This window comes from Chelonoidis abingdonii, chromosome 3 (assembly GCF_003597395.2).
Source record: "Chelonoidis abingdonii isolate Lonesome George chromosome 3, CheloAbing_2.0, whole genome shotgun sequence".
NCBI classification, from domain to species: Eukaryota; Metazoa; Chordata; order Testudines; family Testudinidae; genus Chelonoidis; species Chelonoidis abingdonii.
The window spans coordinates 157,183,086-157,206,779 of record NC_133771.1 but is presented as its reverse complement, the minus strand read 5'-3'; the positions used below and the strand labels follow the sequence as shown (position 1 = coordinate 157,206,779).

At 41.2% G+C, this 23,694-nt stretch overlaps 1 protein-coding gene across 1 annotated transcript in view; it reads right to left on the bottom strand.

The window, feature by feature from the left end:
* The window catches only part of DNAH8 (dynein axonemal heavy chain 8), a 621,721-nt gene that overhangs the window by 302,873 nt on the left and 295,154 nt on the right, over positions 1-23,694 (bottom strand). Inside the window, exons 36-42 of the mRNA XM_075064269.1 lie at positions 17,391-17,631; positions 4,396-4,595; positions 3,873-4,026; positions 3,609-3,772; positions 1,497-1,599; positions 1,017-1,121; positions 537-698 (exon numbers count right to left, since the gene is read on the bottom strand). Coding sequence (XP_074920370.1) covers positions 537-698; positions 1,017-1,121; positions 1,497-1,599; positions 3,609-3,772; positions 3,873-4,026; positions 4,396-4,595; positions 17,391-17,631 — 1,129 coding nt within the window. The remainder of the gene's footprint in view (positions 1-536; positions 699-1,016; positions 1,122-1,496; positions 1,600-3,608; positions 3,773-3,872; positions 4,027-4,395; positions 4,596-17,390; positions 17,632-23,694) is intronic.

Genomic DNA, 23,694 nt, shown 5'->3' with positions numbered 1-23,694 from the left:
ATGAAATCAATAGGCAGCAGTTTAAAAACAAATATAAAGAAGTACTTCTTCACCCAACGAACAGTCAATCTGTGGAATTTGTTGCCAGGGGATGTTATGAAGGGTAAAAGGATAACTGGGTTCAAAAAAGAATTATATAAATTCATGGCGGCTAGATCCATCAATGGGTATTAGCCAAGATGGTCAGGGATGTAATCCCTTGCTCAGCTGTCCTTAAACCTCTGACTGCCAGAAGCAGGAATTGGACAACAGAGATCACTTGATAATTGCCCTGCTCTGTTCATTTCCTCCAAAGAATCTGGCACTGACCACTGTTGGAAGATAGGATACTGGGTTAGATGGACTTTTTGAGAGTATAAACTTTTGAGGTCAGGGACTATGTTTGTATCACACCAAGCACATTTTGAGGACTACCTGAAACAAATAAATACAATTGCCAACCACATAAATTGTACAACCTCTGCTTTTCTCAGAAGGCTGCTTGTAATCTATACATATATGCATACATAGACATATATACACCCCCCTGTTCTCACCTGTGCTGGGAAGTGATAAAGGAAGTTAAGGAGCTGGTATCCTGGGTCACTAATTTGATAATATGCTGCCCTGATTACACAGTGTAATGAAGACTGTTGCATGCGCAACAAATCTAGCAACCAAAGTTCTACAGGTCCTTTTGCATTCACTGGAGTGTCCAACTGAAAAATTAAATATAAGTTAAATGTACACAATTATATGTAGCTACCAAATCCCTAATATTTATTACTGTGTTATAAATGTTATATAATTATTGTTTTGATTTTAAATATCAATAAACATGTTACCAAATACATAGAATTTATTCTGTTATTTTTTTTCAAATAAATTATGTAATTAACCATTTTAACTTAATTTAACCATCTACTTGTGTGCATTCAGCAAAAGAATGGCTTCTCATATCATAAAGTTACTGAAAAAAAATAAACAGTGGAACATTTTACATTAGTGATAAATTGATAAGAAATTAGCAGTATTACTGGAATTTTCTCTCCTTCTCTTGATATGACTGCCATTATGCGATCATAATCCTTTGCATGAAACTGCACTTCATTTATATTGTCAGATATGGCAGGAAGATGTGGCTAAAAGGATAATTCAGAAAGTAATTTAATGTAAACATTTAATATTAGCAGACATATAAGAAAAATAACTATTGACCTGATCATGCAAGGAAGTTCACAAATGGAGTTTTATACTGTACAGATTATGTAGCAGGACAATGTCATAATGCACTAAATGTGGAATTTTAAGTTACTTTCTGCGTGTTTATTTTACAGTAAAATCTAAAGTCTGAAGAGCAGCTAAAAATCTTGCTCTGAATGAGGTTTGCAAGAAGAATTTATTACATTTACAGTTTACTTTGCCTTTGCTTTTTGCATATTTTATTTATTTAAATATTTCTTTCAAAGCTTTTTTTTGTTAGCATGCTCACTTTAAAATAGTCACTCAAAACTTACCTGAATGGTGTGTGAATCACTTGCTTGTCCAAGAATTTCAAGAAGGGCAGGATCAGAGATAAAGAAGAATCTGGGAAACAGTAGCCTTTTCTTCTCTAAATATCTTAAATGTTGTGGAAAAATTTTATTACAAAATGTATTCTACATGAAATTGTGAATCAGACTGTGAAATATGACATCATTTTAAAAAACACCAGTTTCTTCATCCTTCCTACACCCATCACTGTAACGCTCAATTTACAAAAAGATTTAAGCACATGCTTGAGTACATCTCTATTCAGAATTGCACTTCAAGCATTTGCCTAATTTAAAGCACATAGTTAAGTGCTGTGTCCTCAATAAGGCAGCTTTCACAAATCAGGGCTTAAAATATCAAAAGCCATAGCTAACTGCCACAGTACTACGTGCCATGGTGGACTGTTTTAAAGCAAAGTAATTTAAATCACCAATTGTAATCATGATTTAAATTGGCTATCAGGAAACACTGATTTAAATAATTTATTTGAATCCTGTTTCGCATTTGTATTTTTTAGGTATTTTTCTAAAGAAAGGATTATTCTTATTGGTTGGTAACCATTAAAACATTTTGATATGCACCTAATACAGCCTTTGCACTAAATTGGTGCTTCTTTTTGCTAACCAGGAGGATATTATATTTTTATACACTTATTTAGCAATTATAGAATTTAACATACATTTATTCAAATTCTTAATATTTATAGTTTTTATGATGTTAGAAAATGGCAAATGACACATTTGTTATTTACTAGATTAATTTTTTACTCATGATTTGTGTCAAGCTGCATTTGGATGCAAGCTGAAGTTCCATTAATTTTTTTAAAAACAGCATTTTAAAATGTTTTTATTAGTTGAATAAAACTACCTTAAATGAACTATATAGATTAGAAAACAGTAAGTTTATCAAAACATGTTTTGTTTTTTAACTGATTTATTAAACAAAGGAAGTATTATCTGCAATTCAATTAGTGAATTGAACTTATTGCTTCTGGTCACCCTGTCATTCAAGACTTTAAAACTAGTAGATCTCATTCTCTCACACCTCACTTTTGTGCATAGTTCAGAAGAGAAAAATAAGTTTTCCTCCTTTTTCAACACCCAGTCAGTTTCTCATCTTTGAACTGAACTAGCTGAAAAAACTGAAATAAAGAAAATATTTTCTCTGTGCCTACAGAAGAAGTTGCTTTTGTCACAATCTGGTTTGACACTTCAACCAACTCTGATTGCAGATGCTTAGTCAGTGATTTCCATTAGTTCAGTGGAGTGGGGACAGGGCCAGGGGCAAAGGGGGAGGTCTAGCAACCACGGAAAAAAGAGGAAGTTGGCGCTTATGCCTTGAAATAATTTTCATCAAGTTAGCAAGTTAAAAATAGTAGTGCAGTGGTGGCAGAGAGCAGTAGTACAGGCTAGCCACAAGTATGTACCTACAGCATCCAGGCAGATTTGCACTCAGAGTGGCTATCCCATGTCACTGCTTGTTGCTGCCTGTGATACAGCGCTAGGCTATTTTTAGCATGCTAGCTCAATGACAGCTAGCGTGAGGATGTCTATGCAAGTTGGAAATGTCACCTCTAGCTCCAAATATAGACATACCCCAAGACTGCTGGGGTCACACACATGCCTTTCTGGCAACAAAGAACACTTATAACAGGATCATAGGCCCCAGTCCAGCAAATCGTTTAAACTGAATTCTGGACTTCAAGAGCTAACATCCTGTGTTCATTCAGTTCCTCACATCAGAATCTATGTATGATACTTCAAAGTGAGAAGCAGTTTGGGTGTCTAAATCTATCTGAAGAACTATACAGACTGTAGGAACACTTTCTCCTTTGAATATTATTAGTACAGATTCCTATTCTTGGGAGATTATCTAGCCATACCAATTGCCTATGGAGTTTTGAATACAAATAATAAAATGAAGATTGCAGTACTGCTCTTCTAGAGACATACTACAATATATTACTGTATGTGACAACCTTATAAAAGTAACTTCTATTTTTAACACTTTTAGCAGTTTGATTTGTAATTAAAATACAACATTACTGACTTTATATAAATTTATGACATAATCATGTATTTTAAAAAACTTCTTACCCTGTAAGTGATTTCTGACACACCTCCAACTGTTCATGTAAATGAGGCAGAAGCTGTCCCATAGTCTCATCTCCAACACAGCAGTTAACAACATTAGGATTCTCATGAGCTCGTTGCATTATTTTTATCCATGATTTGTCAATGTTCTGAAAACGTTTTGCTTCCTAAACATAATTTAAATCAACATGGTAACACATTCTCTTGTAAACTGTTATTTAATTAAATTTTTTAGAATATAAATATCAAAAAGTATTATAGATTTACCTGAGGTAATTGCTTTGCAATATCTCCCCCTACAAAAACAGCTTCAAGATAAACCCATAAGTTTTGCACAACCAACCACTCTTCAATGATATCACTGGAGGTGCTCAGTTTGTATACCCAGCTCTGAATATCTTTTTTAAATGGTGTATTATATCTAAAATCAGGGATGAGAAATAAGAATAACTTTAAATTAAAGTATAAAGTAAAATATTTATAGAGGGAGTGAAAGAAAATATGCAAATTAGAGAGCAAAAATGATCTCTTGAAAACTTGAATAAACAAATTTAATTTTATTCAAATGTATCAAGAGAATAGATTGCTATACATTTGCAAGCTGAGAGAAGTTATCTGCAGTAACATTACTAATATACCAACATCTACATAAAACAATAACATTTCATCCACATTTATTGCTGACTAAGTGTCAGTCTAGTAATATGGTTGCTGATTTAATTATAGTGTGTGTATTTTCGGCATGTACAAAAATGAGCAAATCCACCAAAAAAAATCACTTAAGAATTACCTGTTACTAAGTAAAGAGCCCAAGATCATTAAACTGTCCTCCATAAGTGTAATAATTTCTGCTGATTCACTTCCCTTTAACAGTAGCTCTCCTCTTGCTTTAAATGATGAAAAACTCAAATTCTGGCCTCCCCAACTTTCAATTATCTGAGACAATTTAGCTTCAATATCCTTTTCCTTTATAGCAGATATACAGATATCCTGCAAAGTAAAAAAAAAAACAAAGTTAATCTTCATTATCCAGATGTGAAACCTTTCCTAATACAATAAAAACTGTGTTATCTGGCACTTTACCAACTGGAAAGCTCTAGAAACCAGCATTTCGGGATGCCGGATCGGGACAGTTCCTCACAAGTGACATGTCCCTGCTGCTCCTAGGTGGAGAAATGGCTGCGGGGGCTGCACGCACTGCCCTGCCCTGAGCGCTGACTCCGCAGCTCTCATTGGCCGGGATCACAGCCATTGCGAGCTGTGAGGGCGGTTCCTGCAGGCAGAGGCAGCATGCAGAGCCACCTGGCCATGCCTCCACCTAGGAGCAGCAGGGACATGTCACCGCTTGCCAGGAGCTGCCTGAGGTAAGCGCCACCCGGATCCAGCACCCTGAAACCCTTCCCACACCTCATCTCCCTGCCCCAAGCCCCCTCACACACCCAAACTCCCTCCCAGAGCCCATGCCATGCACCCCCCCATGTCCCAACACCCAGCCCTGAGCCTCCTCCCACACCCAAACTCCCTCCCCTCTATTGGTAAGTATAATTTTTAGTTAACTGGAATTTTTTACTTTGACTTGACATTCCCCCAACATGCTGGATAACAAAGCTTTTACTGTACTATATATCTAGCTTTTAATTATAATATTTAAAATAATGTATGTATGTGCAATCCAGATCTGAAATTATGCCATGTTTTAAACACATACAGTATAGAGGTGGGACAAGGCATTCTGATACTTTTTACTGCAAACTCATTGATGTTAAATTGGTTTTTTAAATGTAGGGGTATGCAGACCTCAACAAATTTGGCCGGGGAAATCAGTAGCTACCGCTCCATGTCTATGGTTGCACTTTTTGGTATTGACAAGACCACAGACTTTCTAAATCTAGATTTCTACATCCTTGACAGATGATAATGTTATGTTCTGATATTTACAAGAGCACTCTATCGCTTCAAGTTTAACTTATGTTTCTGTTCTAGGCAGGTGTAATTGAATTATCTTGTTTAAAGAATGTATTAGTACAGTGTCCCCACTGCACACCATATTTAACAAACGACACTTCCAAGGCTCCAAGATTTAGGAATCTGAACTGCCTTCCAAAATCTAAGAAGGATGAGGTGTGGAGCATGCTTCCTGAGTCTGAAAAGAGCAACACTCTGATGCAGAAACTATAGAACCTGACCCACCAAAAAAGAAAATCAACCTTCTGCTCCTGGCATTTGACTCAGTTGATGAAAATGAATATGCGTCAGTCCACACTGATTTGGATTGTTATCGAGCAGAACCCGTCACCAGCTTGGATGCATGTCCTCTCAACCTTCTCCTTTCATTTCCTACTTTAAAGCCTCTCTCATTAATCATGCCAGTCTTGATTCCAGAAGATTAATACCACAGATACACAAGTAGAGTCCATCAGTTGAGAAGTATTCTCTTTCAGTAAATGCCTCCCAATGGCAGATCATCCCAAAACCTACCTGATATTACCAATCTTTGAGCCATCTGTTGATCTTCATTCTTTTGTCATGCTTTCACCCATGTTCTCTAGGGACTGAAAATATTCCACTGAAGATCACTAAACTTCCACATCTTTAAGTGTCTTATCCAGCCAAGTGTAGTCATCCTTAATCCATTTCAGTGAGACTCTAGCAGTATCATTCATTCCAATACACAGCACAATCAATGGATTTTCCCTCACTCCCAGCATAATTCCTTTCAGCATAATGTCCACATCTCGATCCTTGCTGCTGGCAGACAACATGCTCTTCTGTTTTCTGGATCTGGTAACAGGCCTGTCAATTATTCTGGGTATGGAGTCTTGATCACATATACCTGTCTCTTCCTGGTGTTGGTATGATTCTCTATTAAATTCGTTCTCACAATTCCCTTTATATCATCCCATTCTTCCTTAGGCTCCAGTTCCTAGCTATCTCCATCATCTCTTCCGCAGAGACTGACTTCAATAATTTTTTTCTTGCTCCCTCCCCACACCTGTTTTTCCTCCTCGTTCCCCAGTTCAGCAAACCTGTTATTCAACTTGATTTCAGCACAGACAGCTGACCTCTGCCTCTGCCTTGTCCTCATGGGCACATTCTTCCATGAATCATCCTTGTCTGGTAGTCCACCTTCCAGATCCTTTTGTTGGCAGGTATCCACATATCGTGTGTAATCTGTACGACTTCCTCTGTCCTTCTCTGCACTATACCTTCAAATCACTGTCTGAATTCCATCTCCAGATGCATCTCTAATCTTTGGATCATCTCTTCCATGAGCTCTATCAGGTGTCATTTCATGCATAAGTAGCCTCCATCAGACTCCCTTAAGGATGATGATGCAGCGCCCACTGCTTTTGCATTTGACCATCTTCTTTGTCTACTCTCCTCCTCACATCACTTATACTGCTGCATTAGTAACCATCATGGTTGTCTCTTCTTTAATCCTTATTCCTAGAAAAAAAGAAAGGGAAAATATCCCTCCCCCAGAACTCCCACTTACAAACTCCCACAAAACTCTGCTGCTAACAGTTAACTGTTCCAGTTTCACTGGTGACTGGCTTTTAAACCTAGCCAAAGTAGATCAGCGCTACCTCCTCATTAAGGGATATCAGCAAGCACTGAATCAAGCCACATACCTTGATTTGGCTGACACTTCTGAGGCGTTTCCTCTATGCCTGAGCCACTTTTACTAGAGTCAGGGGGAAAATGGTTACTAAAGTTTCATTATTTTTGTTCTTTGAGATGTCTTGCACTTGTCCATTCCACTCCTAGTGTGCATGCGCCTCATGCACAGCAGAAATATTTTCCCTCAGTGGTAGCCATTGGGGCAGCTCGAGTGCCCTCTCCTGCTACACACTGCTGGCATTAGTATAAATGGCTCAGCCAATCCAATGCCCCCTCAGTTCCTTCTTTCCAGGAACTCCAATGCAGAGGAATAAGAGGGTGAGTCATAGAATGGACACATACAACACATCTCAGAGATCAACAGTTATGAAAGGTTAGTAGCTGTTTTTTGTCCTTCGAGTAATTGAACATGTGCATTCTACTCTTGGTGACTCCCAAGCAGGTAAGTAGGTGGAGGGATTGGAGTTCATGTATATACAAGCTACAGTACAGCTCAACCAAATCTGGTACCATTTCATGAGTATTAAGTGATGGTGTAATGGGAGGAGAAAGTGTGTATGGATGACCAGGTTACTGCTTTGCAAACGTCCAGGATAGGAATCTGCGCTAGGAACGCCATTGAGGACACTTGCAATCTTATGGAGTTGGTGGTCAGTTTGTCTGGCAGCGTGTCAGATCATAACACGTGGATACAAGAAGTTATCCAAGATTAAATTCTCTGTGTGGAGATTGGAAGACTTTTCATTCTGTCCACTCAGGCCACAAACAGTTGGGTGGTCTGTTTGGCCCTGTGTATGGAGAACACCAGTGTTCGTCTAACATCCAATGTGTGTAGCCATTGCTCGTCTGTATTTGTGGGTGGTTTGGGGTAAAATACAAGTAAATTGATTGATATGAAAATTTGAAACTTAGAGAGAAACTTCAGATGAGGGTGTAAACACACCTTATCTTTAAAGAAGACTGTGTACAATGGTTCAAATGTGAGGGTGCACAGTTCAGAGACCTTTCTGGTAGAAGTAACAGCAATTAGGAAAACCACTTTCCACAAAAAGTGTAGTAAGGAGCACTTTGCTAGAAGCTCAAATGGTGATTCCATAAGTTCAGACAAAATTAAGTTCAAGTTCCAAGGGAAAATGTGCTTCTTCAGTTGAGGGTACAATCTTTCCAGGCCTTCAAGGAAGGTAATTGTCATGTCATTAGAAAAAAAACAGAACAGTTATCCACGTAAGGGTGAAAAGCTGAAACTGCTGACAGGTGAATCTTGATGCAGGAAATCAGTAAGCCTTGATGTTTCAGATACACCAGATAGTCAAGCATTTGTTGGATGGACGAATGTATTGGTGAGACTCTGGTTTGATAAGCCCAGAGGGAGAACTGCTTCTATTTTGACAGATAGGTGGCCCTGGTGGAGAGCTTTCTGCTACCTAGTAAGACTTGGCAAACTTGCTTCAAGCAAGCCTGCTGTTTGGGAGTTAACCCTGGAGTTTCCAGGCTGTTAAAAGAAGGGATCATAGGTTTGGGTGGAGTAGCCAGCCATGATCCTGAGACATCAAATCCAAACGCAACAGGAGTGAGATTGAAGTTACCACTCAGAGATCCAGTAGAATGGAGAACCAGTTGGTGGAACCACACTGAGGATATTAATAAAACACAGTCTTTGGCTCACTTGATCTTTAGTAGCACTCTGTGTAGGAGTGGGATTCAGGGAAACACATAATAAAAAGCATTTCCCATCCAGGGTAGGAGGAAAGCATCTGTGATGGAATCCACACTGTGGCCTTGTAGGGAGCAGAACTGGTGACATTTTCCGTTGTATTTGTTTGCAAATAGGTCTATTTGGGGAGTCCTCCACTGCTAGAAAATCCATGTGGCTACATCCAGGCAAAGGGACTACTTGTAGCTGGAGAAAGACCTGAGCAGGCAATCTGCTAGCTCATTCTGTACCCCTGGAAGGTAACGGGCCTCAAGGTTCATTGAATGGGCTATGCAAAATTCCCACAGGTAAATGCTTCGTGACTGTGAGGTCCAAGCAGTGGGAAGTCACACGTACTAGTCAGAGCCAGAGTCCACAGTCAGGAATCTGCTGGGTCAGGATACCAGGAGGACAGGAGCCAGAGACAGACTGGAGACCAGAACCACAAGTCAGTAACCACAGTCAAGCCAAGTCAGGATATTGGGAGGACAGAGGCAGGAACCACAAGTCGGAGGTCCGGAATCAAGCCAAGTAAGGAAGCTGAGAAGTCAAGCAGGAGGAGCAGGAGGCACAAGATACACAGTCCAGAGCAGGGTGGATCTCTGTTGTTTGAACAGCTTCCTGTTCCTGTTGCTGGATTAAGTAAGGCCAAAGGGCCAATCAGCTGCTCCATGACTGGGCCAATGGGACGTCAGGGGTAGAGCCTCAAACTGAAGCTGGGCTTCATGGGTCCTGGGTCAGCAGTTGTTAGCAGGCAGCTCAGTAGAGGAGTATAGCATGACTGTGCCAGTGGACCGGGTTTGAGGCCTGTAGATCATGACACTGACATAGGAGAGATGACTGAGACCTGGTCTACATTGCCGCTTAAATCGATGTACGTCATGTCATTCAGGGGTTTGCAAAAATCACCCATGCCACACACCCCCAGAGCGACGTAGCTTACATCGACCTAACATGCTGTCTACACCATGCTATGTCAAATGAGACGCTCACCTGCCAACTTACCTTCCACCTCTAGGGGATGTGGAGTACTGAAGTCGACAGGAGAGAGCTCTCCCATCAACTTATTGTGTCTTCACCAGTCCTGCTAAATTGACACCACTACACTGATCTCAGCTGCACTGATTTAGTGTGCCAGTATAGATAAGCCCTGAGCTCCTCCCTCCCTGTTGAGGTAAAACATTGCTGTAATATTGTCTATAAGGACAAATACATTTCTAACATGAAATAGGAAAGCCTGGCAGGCAAGACAAATTGTCCTGAGCTCTCTGACACTGATTTGAAGAATGACCTTTGCTGAGGACCAAAGACACTGAATATAGAGAAGCCCCAGTTGATCTCCCCAATATAAATGTGACATATTTGAAACCAGAATCATTGACAGTTGAGGGCAGAGGAGGTGAGTGCCTGCACAAACACTGAGAGGATTCAATCACCAATTCCATGAAATTAGGACCTGAAAAGGTACTGTGAGCACACTGTCCAAATGCAGATGGTTTATCAAATATACTGAGGCCAGCCACATCTGAAGGGGTCTGAAGTGCAACCTCATGTGTTGTATTACATATGTGCATGAAGCCATGTGCCCTAGGAGCTTCATATAGTTTCAGGCTATTGTGGTTGAATGAATCTTGAGGTCTGTCACAAAAGATCAAATAGATTGGAATCCTGATGCTAGGAGGAACACTGTGGCCTGGGTAGAGTCCAACACAGCCCCTACAAACTGTCTCCTGTGTACCAGGCTAATAATAGACTTGTTTGCATTGATCAGTAGTCCCAAGGCCTTGAAGACTGACTGAATGAATGAGATGAATATTGGATTTAACCTGGGCTTTGGACTGACCCTTGACTAGCTAGTTGTCCAGGTAAGGGTAGACCTGCACTCCTAGTCTCCTGAGAAACACTGCTACCAGGGCCATATGTTCTGAGAACACCAAAGGAGCTGCAGATAGGCTGAACGCAAGCACCAAGAACTGGTAATGCAAGTGTTTACAAATCTGAGGAACTTTCTGTGCCCTTGGCATACTGACACATGAAAGTCAGCATCTGTTAAATCAAGAGTGGTGTTCTAGTCTCCAGAGAGGGATTAATGAATGCCCATGTGACCATGCAAAACTTTATCTTTTGGAGATAAATGTAGAGCTGACAAGTCTAAAATAGGCTAGAGAGTTCCTTTGGCTTTCAAGATTAGGAAATAAATAGCTACTACCTGAAGGAGAGATTGAACCTCATGAACCAGAAGTTTTTCATGAGAGGAGTCCCTGAAGAGGGGAAGGGCAGGGAGGGTAGGAAGCAGAGAGAGAAATAAATCGGAGAGTGTATCCTTCTATAATGCTCAACACCCAAAGGTTGGCATGATACTGAGTGTTGTAGCAATCCTGCTGTTTATCCCATGTCTGCCTGCACTAGTAGCGTAATTCTTGTACTGCTGGCAATACCAGCACCAACAGAGCCAGAATGGTTGGTTCCAGCATGATTGATTCCGAGATAGTGTTGGTAAGGTGAGGTGCCACAGGTGTGAAAGGAGCTCCTTCTGGCTCTGACTTTGATGGAACTTGCCTATGGACCAGAATCAACAGTGCTATCTTCTGTGATACTGAAGCAGAGGATTGCTTAGATTGAAGGCATGTCTACATGTAGCGGGGTTGTCACCCGCTCTGGCCTTAAAGGGCTTAAAACAGTCCAGGAGAGGGCTGAGGCTCTGCTGTGTCCACACCCCAATCAGGGCTCAGCTGGCCCTTATAAGAGGGCAGTGGGCCAGGAGCAGACAGTCTCCTCTAGTTGTGGAGGGAGACGGGCCTGGCTGCTGGGGAGCATACCAGAATACCTGAGGTGGAGTAGGGCTTGGGGAACGCCAGAAGAGCTCTGGTCTGGAAAACCGACAGGCTGCATGCCTAGTGTAAGGCTGAATAGGTACTGGAATTGCAGGGGGCAGACCAAAAGTAGGCAGAGGCAGCGGATCTAAACCTCCCTTGCCAGTGATGACTGGCACTTACACTGCAGTCTGCCCCAGGGAACGGGGGCTAGTTAATGACTGACAGTGGCCATACTGAGGTGAGGTGAGGATAGTGGGTGGGGGTTCTACTGGCTGTGGAAACCCAGAGAGCAGGTATACTGCCAGTGGGCAGTGCAAAGGTTCAAGATCTGTCAATCACAGCTCAGAGTGGCTACAAATGCATTATTCTGTCTGAAATACTTCCACAGTTGCTTTGTAGAGCTAATTCCTTTAAACTTTGATTCTCAGGTTATTAGACAGAAAAAATCATATAAAAACACTTTCTCCAGCAGGACAAACTTTGAATTTCACCTCAAATAGTGGAGGACAGATATATCATGCCTCTAAAGAAAATGGAGCAGAATTTGACAGTTTAAGCCTTCCTCAGAACTATAATTCTTTTGTCAGGTGGTTTAGCTCTCTCCAGACTTTCCTGCTAGAAGAAAGGAGATTTTGGGTTAAGTTTTCCTGTTCTTCACGGAGAAAGTCCACAGATCAACTGCAATGGGATGTCCAATAACAGGGAATAATTAGGGAGAGAAACAAAGGATGAATGAGGAGGTAGATGTGACATTATTGACATGAACTATGACCATATAGATTATTGCTGCAACCAGGGTTATATGGTTGCACCAGGTCTCCTACAGAGGAATCAACTGGGGTATCTATGGAAAGGTTGTAGTTTGCTGGTTATCATTATGCTGTCTGTATGTGTGCATCATTTTTGTATTTGAGGTTATGAATATTGGCTATGTACTTGTATCTCAATTTGTTTGATTCTAAGTAACCTCAGTGAAGCATTTGGTCAGCTTCTTGAGAAAGGACTATTCTCAGTAAGTGCCTATAGAAGGGCTCAGCCGAGGCTCATCCCTTCGCGGAGCTGTGGGGGATCACACCAACACGCAATAGTTCACTATGGATCCTGGCCCTGGGTCAGGGCGGGGCAGCAAACAAACAGTCTGGAGCTCAGGCCCTTAAGCAGGGGCTGAGCCAAGAGTCCAATAGGAGCCCAGGCCCTGGGTCAGGGCAGGGCAGCAAATAAACAGACTGGAGCTCAGGCTTCTGAGCGTCTGGTTTGAGGCGGAGACTGCCACCCATGACTGGGGTGGCAGGGGGGACGCAGGCCCACTCACTCCACTGCGTCCCACCCCAGGGTCCTAGCAGCGGCAGGAGACTTGACACTGTGTCAGTGGGGATCCTGACCGCAACACACTGACATGGGTTCTGACTGAGCTGCACCAGACCCAGGTCAACTGCCCCCGGGCTACTTCTGGACTCCGCCTCGTAGAGTACCTGGGTTAGGGCAGTGTCCTCAGAGGTTTCCAGCATCATCAGTTCCTCTGGGTAACGGGCGAGGGGTAGACTCGGCTGCTCCTCAGGGTAGGTGGCAAGGGGTAGGCTGGGCTGCTCCTCAGAGTAGCTGGCCAGGGGTAGGCTGGGCTGCTCCTCTGGGTAGCTGGCCAGTGGTAGGCTTGGCTGGCCCGGCCAGTCCTCGTGTCAGCTGCAGCCTGCCGGCATGTCCCAACCCAGAGCTAGGCCACAGGCATCTGGCCTCTCCAGCAGCCGGCTTTCAAGTGAGCTCTGCCGATGGGCTTTTCTACTTCCGGGCCTGTGTCCTGCCCTGTGGGGGGTGGGCTCAGGACCTGCTGGCTCCGCCCACATTAGTGCTAGGGGAGGCTCGTCCCTCTGCAGGGCTGTGGGGTGTCTCACCGCCTTGCTACAGTGCCCACTCAAGAAACACTTAACTGACAACGGACTTTGGGAGATATCAACCCACATCTGAGCTTTTCTGGGAATGCTTAAATTAACATGTAAACAATGGCGTCGGCCTGCAAAAAGCTGAATCATTCATGAACATGTGACTTGCCCAGGTAGCTATAAACTCCATCTTGTTGCTATGACTTTGCACGGAAGAACAAAGGGGTTTCCATCCACAAGAGAAAGAATATAAAAGGACCTGGAAGCCTCTCCATTTTGTCTTCAGCTGTCTCAAGAGATGGCCTCTCCACCCCCAAGAGATGCCGGAAAGAAACTGGAACAAAGGACAGTAACTACAGGGTGATTGCTGGACCCAGACTAGGAAGGAATCCAGTCTGTGAAAGAAGCTTATTGGAACATCTCTGGGGGTGAGATTTTATCTGTAATCAGTTTCTTAATGTATTAGGTTTAGACTTGCATGTCTTGTTTTGTTTTGCTTGGTAACTTACTTTGTTCTGTCTGTTATTACTTGGAACCACTTAAATCCTTTTTATACTTAATAAAATCACTTTTGCTTATTAATTAACCCAGAGTAAGTAATTAATACCTGGGGGAGCAAACAGCTGTACATATCCTTCTATCAGTGTTATAGAGGGCAGACCATTTATGAATTTATTCTGTATAAGCTTTATACAGAGTAAAATGGATTTATCTGGGGTTTGGATCCCATTGGGAGCTGGGTGTCTGGGTGCTAGAGACAGAAGCACTTCTTAAGCTGTTTTCAATTAAGTCTGCATCTTTGTGGGGCATGGTTCAGACTCTGGGTCTGTGTTGGAGCAGACTGGCATGTCTGGCTCAATAAGGCAGGGTTCTGGAGGCCCAAACTGGCAGAGAAAATGGGCTCAGAAGTAGTCTCAGCACATCAGGTAACAGTCCCAAGGGGACATGTCTCCTTTTATAAAAAATAAATAAATCAGTTGCTAGTTGAGCATAATGTGCAAATCCCTACCTCCAATGCAGGGACTGATGAAGCCTACATGTTTAAATGGTTAATCTTACTGATGGTGTGGCAACATGACCAGGTGGCCACTGCATCTCTCTTTCTCTCTCTCTCTGTATGTTATATCTGAATTTTCAATTACTTTGAATAAATAAGCATAAATTTTCAAAGGAAAAAAAGGTTTCTACCTTTGAAAGCACCTGAAATGCACCCATTTAGCCATCTAATAACAAACTGCAATGTTTCTTCTGTTTTTCTTTGCTTGTTTTTCATTTGTTTATGATGAGTATATAGCCAAGAGAAGTGGAGATTTTACTACATTCAGTGTTGATTTTTAGACTTTTGACATCAAGAGTATGCCAAAAGAGTGGATGTTTTTTGTTTTGTTTTTTGTTTTTCTTTGGTTTTTAAAGGGCTGGGTTTTTTTGTTTGTTTGTTTTTTAGATAGTGGGCAAAAATGATGAGAAAAATAATTTTTTGTAACTGGGTTTATTTTGGGAATAAAGAATTAACTCTCAATACAACTTCGTCCTCATGAAGAGGTGCACAGCTGCTGTTCCCCAATAAGACCTTAACTTCTGAAAACTCTCTTTGCTGAAATGATTGAAAGGAGATAAGCCTTTTAAAAAAATCTAAGGGCACTTCTGACAAGGGATCAAAGGGATGCTTCATCTGAGTTTTTAATATAAGATTTTGATCCTAAGTGGGAATTCTCCTCATTGGTGTAGAGATTAGAAGTGAGGCAGCTCCAAGAATTCTTATGTCCGGAAGAAAGGAAAATCCTACACCCACTTGCATTTCTAGTGAGCTGGAAATGTTTATTATTTGGCTTTTAATGTCTGAAGATTTTGGCTCATATTAAGACTTACTATAAGAATTTAAAACAAAACATAGAAAAAAGAAAAAGCTTTGCCCTTGCTTTGACTGGGTCCTTATATGTTAATGGCTTAGCTCTCTCTATATATACAGCCTTACGTATAGACCAGGCCCCAGGAATACTTTCTCCAGACTAAGGATATGATAAAAGCATCTGAATAACCTATTTTAATTATTACCTCTCAAATCTCATGTAGCTAGATTTAATTTCTCAGGACTCAGCAGTATGTTGGTTCAAGGGACCATCACTGACAGATGTGACTAGAGATTGAATAACATTGCACCCCGTGGCCACCAGCTTCTGAATCCTGTTCTCTGACAGAAATAAACTTATGTGGAGATTGATATCTGATTATTCCCAGAAGTAATAATGACCATGTGGTGTCATTCTGCTCTTGGTGACGACAAATCCATCTTGCTTCAGAACAGAATCTGAGCTGTGGGACTGCAGCTTTGTGAGCCTTTTCCAAGAATGGTGCTCTGAGCAGGCAGTCTCAACATGGGTATATATGAACCCTTTTTGCCAGAGGAAAACAGTGTTAACTAGCACTTTGGAAGACACTTTGGAAGATAGAGGGGCAGACAGACCAAAGGAAAACCAGCACACTAACAACATTGTCTGTTGCATGTGAAGCCAAGACATCTCCTATGGGAGGTTCATGCAGTGCATTGGTAGGGGTTCTTCAAATCAAGGCTAGAGAAAAATTTAAAAAATTCTTTTGAGAATAGCTACTACAGTGAAATTTAGGGTCTCCAACTTGAACTGTAGCTTCTGGAAAAAAAATCTATTTAAGAATTTCAAATTGAGTGCTCCTCAGTTTTTTGAGCCCTTGGGCATCAGAGTGGGAATGGAATACCCTCCTAAGCCTTCTTGTTCCCTGCAAAATCAATTACCTCAGTCTGAAGCAGATTATATATTGTAGTCTTCATACTTTTGTATTTTGATTGGCTGGAGGATGAAAGAGATGTTTTGGAGTTGCATTTAATTCTAAATAGGACAGGGTATATATCTCTGGCTAAGATTCTTTAATTTGTTTTGTGATGTAGTATTGAACAAATACACTGAAATTTCAGTTAGGAAGAAAAAATTAAATGCAGAAATACAAAATGGGAAATAATGAGCTATGCAGAAAAAGATCTGAGGATTTTACTGGATCACAAACTGAACATGAGTCAACAAGGTGATGCATTTGTGAAAAAAGCAAATGTCATTCTGGGGTGCATTAACAAGGGCAGCATAAGAAAGACATAAGAGGTAATTATTCCACTCTACTCAGCACTAGTGAGGCCTCAGCTGGATTATTATGTCAAATTTTAAGAGTCCAGATGAGAGCAACAAACATGATAGAAGGTTCAGGAAAGGTAAAGACCTGAGTATGTTCAGTCTTGAAAAAAAGAAGACTGGGGGGGGACCCGATAATAGTCTTCAAATATGTTAAGGGCTGTTATAAAGAAGATGGTGATCAATTGTTCTCAATGTCCACTGAAAGTAGGACAAGAAGTAATGGGTATAATCTGCAGGAAGGAAGATTTAAGTTAGACATTAGGAAAAACTTTCTACAGGGATAGTTAAGTACTGAAATAGCTTACCAAGGGAGGTTGTGGAATCCCAGTCATTTGAGGTTTTTAAGAACAGATTAGACCTGCCAGAGATGATCTAGGTATACCTTGACCTGCTTCAGCAAAGAGGGGATTTGACTAGATGACCTCTTGAGGTCACTTCCAGCCCAACATTTCTATGATTCTATAATGGACAACAACTATTTAACATACCATGCATTGTTTCAGAATAGTGTTTGATTTCATAGTCAAAAAGTCCTTATATATAACTTTTATACAAGTAATATTTTGTTCTTTCCTGAAAATATAAATTGAAGTATCAAAAGCAATGTATGTACTTACCTCAATATCATCCTTATGTTTAAGAAGTGGTGCTTCCATGATGTTTCGAAGACAAAAAGAATCTGATTCCACATCAAATTGATGTCCTGTTGTTTCAGCAATGCGATTCCAATGTCTCTGCTTCATTGCTTTATTAGTCATCATTTCCAACAGAGGACATGACTCACTAAAATCATCTATTCTTTTCTTGAGGTCTAAAAATGCTTGCCAGTTTTTCAGTCCTTTGGGAAGTTTGCGACACCTTTAATTCAGTAAATAATAATAATTGATACAGTAGTACACTTCTTATATCGTTGATTTAACATTTTGTCAAAAACAATCTTGAAATATTTTTATGTATATTTGGAAAAAAATAGGTGGTTTAAAACTGACACTGGTTTCACCAAAACTATTTTCTCAGTAACAATGGCTGAAAAATTAGTCTGCTGACATATCAATTTCATTTAAATAGTGTACCAGTGATATCAGTGCAAGGCTGGCTCTAGGCACCAGCGTTCCAAGCATGTGCTTAGGGCGGCACTTTTCAAGGGGCAGCACTCCAGCTTTTTTTTTGGCTTTGGCAGCGGCACTCCAGCTTTTTTTTTTTTTTGCTTGGGGTGGCAAAAAACCTGGAGCCAGCCTGTATCTGTGTCTATCTTTCCTGCAAAAATCATTGTAAGCACTGTTCTAAAAAGCATAGTGTTATCCCTTCAATCCCATTCTCACACAGGTGGTGGATTAAACAGAACTCCAAGAAACTAATCTTCTAATGCAAATGCAAGATTTATTATGTGATAATTTTCTCTTAGCCATTTCTCCCCTCATTCATTACTAATGGGTTAATTTAAAATTTGGAGAGACATCAATATAATTGCTGAAGGCTTCAGAACTAAACCTAATTCTTCAACTCAGTCAATCAGTAATATTCTTCCAAAGCTGTAGAAATATTTCAGCAACTTATTAGTAGCATTAAGACATATACTTGGTATATTATAGCTAATTGTCAAGCTATTATGTGTCTAAATCTCCCTTTAGGGAAAAAAATCTGTTATGAATTGTATTCCAGTTGTTTTATCAGATTAGCACAGTGGACTGATGAGAGGAGAACCTGCTAGCAGAAAGAAAATCAGGTAAGAGATTTCACATTCTGTAGCACAGGTTCTCGCCTGACTAATACGAAGTAGTGAGCAGTGAATTACATAAGTAGAAAATAAAAAAGTAGTTTTAAGCATTAGACTAGTATAATAGATAGAAGTGGAAGTGGTTCCCCCCGCCATATAAAACCAGAGCTTTGGAATTTAAAGAATTATTTGGGAACCAACCCACTAAAACCCTCCTACCAAAAGACGGCCTGTTGAAGAATGGAAACCTACTTTGCAAGTGTTCCTCAAACTATTTCCACCAATGCCAATAAAGACTTGTAGATGGAGTCTCAATTTCTTCTCCAGAAATATTTCCCAGATATCAAGCATAGCAACTGGTGCAGGATTTTAACATCTTGCCTAAAGCAATTTGTGGCCCTAAGGTCCTGACATTTTGGATGGAATGATATGTGCAGAAAACAATTAGTGTCTGTACTCTGTATGTTTGAGATATACTTTTAGCTTTCTAGGGATGTCACTTGTGTCACATTATTGCTGTAGCTGTGTTGTTCCAGGATATGAGGGAGACAAGGGTAAAATAATATCTTTTATTGGACCAACTTCTGTTGGTAGAAAGGACAAACTTTTGAACTTCACAGAGCTCTTCTTCATACCCAGAAAAAGTAATCAGTGTCCAAGCTAAATATAAGGTGGGACAGACTGCTAAGCATCAGGGTGTAAGCATCAGGTGAGCATCAGCTTACATATGGTGTAGGAGCCCTTTTAAATTGAAGTGCGCAGTTAATACCTCTGCAGTCATAGGACAATGGAGGGTTAGTAGACAGCCGGGTGTGTTATACACATTTTTGTAGTGGGTCATAAAACGAGTGATGAATGTAAGAATATTTGGTTATATTTTTATGATCCATATGTGCGCCTTAGTTTAGCTGATCACTATGTATTTGTCACAGGGTGGAGCTTCTTCCCAGCTTCCAAGCACACACTGCCACTCCTAATCTCCTTGAGGATGGTTTATTTTCTTAAAACAGGCAAGTAAACAAACAGAAAACAGTCTTTTAACTCTCTCCTTTGTCTCAGACTTCAGGGCCACTCCTCAGAGGGATCTCTGGCGCTCCTCTCCTGACAGCTTCTCAGTTTTAATCAGCTGTCCTCCCTTCCTGGAGCGACAGCCCCAGGGCTGCTTCCCCAGCCACCTAGCCCCTTCCTCCAGAGACACACTATTGGACTTAGCTCCACTCCACTATGTCTTCTCTTTCACAGGCCGAGCCTGTCTCAATCACCCTCTCCTCCTTCATTCCCCGCCCTTTAAAGCCTCAGGTATAGCCCAACCATCTTTAATTGTCTGGATTGGGTTCACTTGTTCTGACACAAGGGGGCTTAGTCCAGCTCTACTCACAGGGACCAGGTACCCTGTGACAGTATTTCTATAACACTGAGCATAAAAGGGAGGGAGGCATGACTGGTGTCATGTATGCAACTGGCGCCACATCTACACTAGAAGTACTACAGAGGTTCTTCTGATAAAGACACTCTATGCTGACGGGAGAGAGCTCTCCCATCAGCTTAATTGCTCCACCTCCCAAAACAGCTGGTAGCTATGTCGGCAGGAGAAGCTCTCCCGGAAGCATAGCACTGTTTACACCGGCGCTTAGGTCAGTATAACTTACATTGCTCAGCCATGTGATTATTCACATCCCTGAGTGACTTAAGTTATTGTGACACTCTGTATCTTGAGGGAATATCCTGCACCCTAATGTTCATCCTTTTAATATGATTGTGTGGTATCCAATGCAAAGTTTGTCATGTCGAGTGTCTTCATAAGGCTTATGATGCACTGAGCATTGTTGCTATAGTAATGTTATAGATTGTAATTTCATGTATTTAGTTATGAGGCTGAAAATGTGTCCTCATGGCTTAAAACAAGCCCAGGCAAAACTCTCCAAGAACAGAGTGGCAGTTCACACCTCATCAGGGCATGTATGGGACAAACTCAGCCCAGCCTCACAGGAACAAAGGACACTGGCAAAGGCAGCAACAAAGGATCTATTAGATTCTCCAGTGAGTAACCCATGGCTTGAATGATCCCTTCCTTAACTGGGGTGTCTGTGTTGATATCAAGATCTCCTTCTGCCTCCTGGATGTTTGCTTCGTCTTTAGGTGGTTCCCTGTTCAGCAATTCTTTGAAATGCTCTGTCCAGCACATTTCTTGTTCTTTTTTAGTTGTTAGTAGGTGTCCTTGTTTGTTCCTGATGAGAGTATTTGTCGGTGTCTGCTGTTTACCACTGACAAGCCGCATCATTTTGTAGATGGTTCCTTGTTCACCACGAGCACCTGCATCCTCTGCTTGTGTTGCCAGATTATCAACAAAATGCCATTTGTCCGCTCTCACAAGGCGTTTGACCTTCTGGTGTGCCTTACTATACTGCTTGTGGTATTTGTCCTTTAGCTTCTGGGATTTTATATCTAAAACTTTTTTCTTCAGAGCTCGTCTGGTTTCTATGACATTGCATGTGCTGGGTGTAATCCACTCCTTCCTTCTCTTCTACCTGGAGCCTAGATAGGCTTCAATGCTCTGTTTATAAATTACTGTTACTTTGTCCCACTTCCTCTGGATCTCCTCATTTGCATTCCCCTCCTCTTCATCAAGGTCTGCAAGTACTTGAAACCTGTTCGTTGACTGCAGAACGAAGGCTTTCTGTATTTCAAGGGACTTTAGCTTGTCAATATCATAATGTCTATGTCACAAGGTGGTGGCCGCTGCCAACATCTGCACCCCTTCTCACTTTCATATCTGTCAGTGAGCATTGCCATTTATCATGATATAGTCAATCTGGTTCTTATCTCTCCCATTTGGAGAACACTATGTCAGCTTGTGAATTTCATGATGTTCAAATAGGGTTCCGCCAATGACTAGGTCATTCATATTACATAAATCAACAAGCCTTTCTCCAGTTTCATTCATGGTGCCATATCCATGTCTTCCCATTGCTCTGTCATTGTTTGTGTTGTCCTTACTGACCTTGGCATTCAGGTTTCCCATGATGATAGTTAGGTACTCTCTCTAACTCTGCCTGGAGCGTAAGGTAGAATTTGTCCTTTACTTCTTCATCACTGTCATTGTTTCTCCCGAGGCTGTTGTTTATCTTCCTGATCCTGTCCATCTGCTCTCACTGACACCCAGAATGTGTAAGCTGTAGCGTCTCATCTCTGCTGTGACTTGAGCTAGCTTCCCTGTTTCATACATTATCCGTATGTTCCACAAACCAAGTTTGTTCTTTGTCTTGGTATTGAGCACTTCAGTCTTCATGCCAGTGGCTTCCTTTTGGCTTTCACCATTGGCAGTCATATGAGTCATTGACTCTTGAAGACTATCACACACAGTAATGGTCGATTTCTCCATCGCTGTTTCCGTAACATATTTTGGTTTTTATGGGACAGGGTTGTTAGCCCTGTGCCTAAAGCCCAACCTGGAGGACCAGGGTGTCTGTTTTGTCTGCCCCCCGCACCTCAGTCTGAAGCTCTTTGCCAAGCAGTGAGGAAGTAGTTTAATCCTTAAGTTTGCATAAGCAAGACATATGTGGATGATGCCATCCACTTATTAATAATAGAAAGAACTTTACTTTCTGAGATGAACTTTGAAGTAGAGATTAAATGGTTCATTTTATTTTCAGGAATTTTTCCTCCAGAAGGTAATCCCTTTTTGGAATCGGCCTGAGCTCCTATGAATAGAACATTCTGTGATGGGGTCAACAAGGATTTCTTCTCTTTTATTAAGAAACCCAAACTTTGGAACACAGAGCATGTGAATTATGTGACCTTTTTTGGCTTCTCCTCTAAAGCTGCTTTTAGGAGCCAATCGTCTAAATATGGAAACACAAAAATCCATTGTCTTCTGAGAAAAGCTGCCACTACAGATAAACATTTTGTAAAGACTCAGGATGCTGAGGAAAAGCCAAAGGCCTGTATTGCAAATGGTCCTGCCCTGTGGCAAAACAAAGGTGTGTGAGACTGAGAGCAGTAAACCAATTTAGACTGGATATGAAGGAATAATAGAACTTAGAGCTAACATTCTGAAGTGAATCCTTTGCACTTGTTTATTTTATATCTGATGAAGATCTCTATCTTTCTTTGGAATTAGGAAATAGTGGGAGTAAAACCCCAGATTCCTGAGATTTACTGGAATCTCCTATATTGATCCCACCATTAGTATATAGTTGATTTCAGTTTTTAACACCAACTTGTAAGAAGTGGTCCCTAAGAGGAAGGGAGAGGGCAGTTGGTTTGGGAAGAGGGTGTCTAACTGGATAATATACCATTTTTATAGTGTCCAGAACCTATTTGTCAGTGGTGATCTTTAGCTATTCAGTGTAACATTGGCCTAAATGGTCTCCAAATGCAAGGGAAACAGACTCCAAGGTTGGTTTGCCACTTTCGAACATCATGTCAAACCTGCAGACTAACTGCTAGTAAAGAAGTGGTGGACAAATTCTTTTGCTTCATCTTGGATCTAAATGGGCATCTGTCATATGACTGAAAAGTAGAAGGTTGTTGTTTCTAGTAGCACTGTCTACCCTTGAAATAAGATGATGATGACAAAGAATAAGGTTGTAATTCTGTCTTTGGTATCTGAAAAGAGGTGCAAGAAATCTCCTCTTAAAAGGTGACCTTAGACTTCATTTCCTAGGGAAGAGAAAAGGAAGGTAGCCAGGCATGTCTTCTGAGAGTTATTGTTATTGCTACCAATTTTGAAGGATGCCCTCAGTTTAGCAACATAATCTGTCTCTTTAATGAGGGCATTAGCCATTCTGGAGTGGTCATCAGAGGGGTTGTGGTGAACAGAGAAATTTTGTCCCACAGGTGAAACTGGATCGAGTTATAATGGGTTATTAGTTAGAGAAGATGATGAGAATAGCTTCCCTCTCAAAGAATCCAGTCTTTTCCCTTCTCTGTCACTGATAGTAGAATGTAAATTATCCTAATCTTGACATTTGCGTTGTCGAAGCCTCTACCTGAGAACTAGGTGGAGAATGTACATGAAAGAAAGAAAACCCTTCATAGAATCATAGAAGATTAGGGTTGGAAGAGACCTCAGGTGGTCATCTATTCCAACCCCCTGCTCAAAGCAGGACCAACCCCAACTAAATCATCCCAGCCAGGGCTTTGTCAAGCCAGGCCTTAAAAACCTCTAAAGATGGAGATTTTTCCTAATATCCAACCTAGAC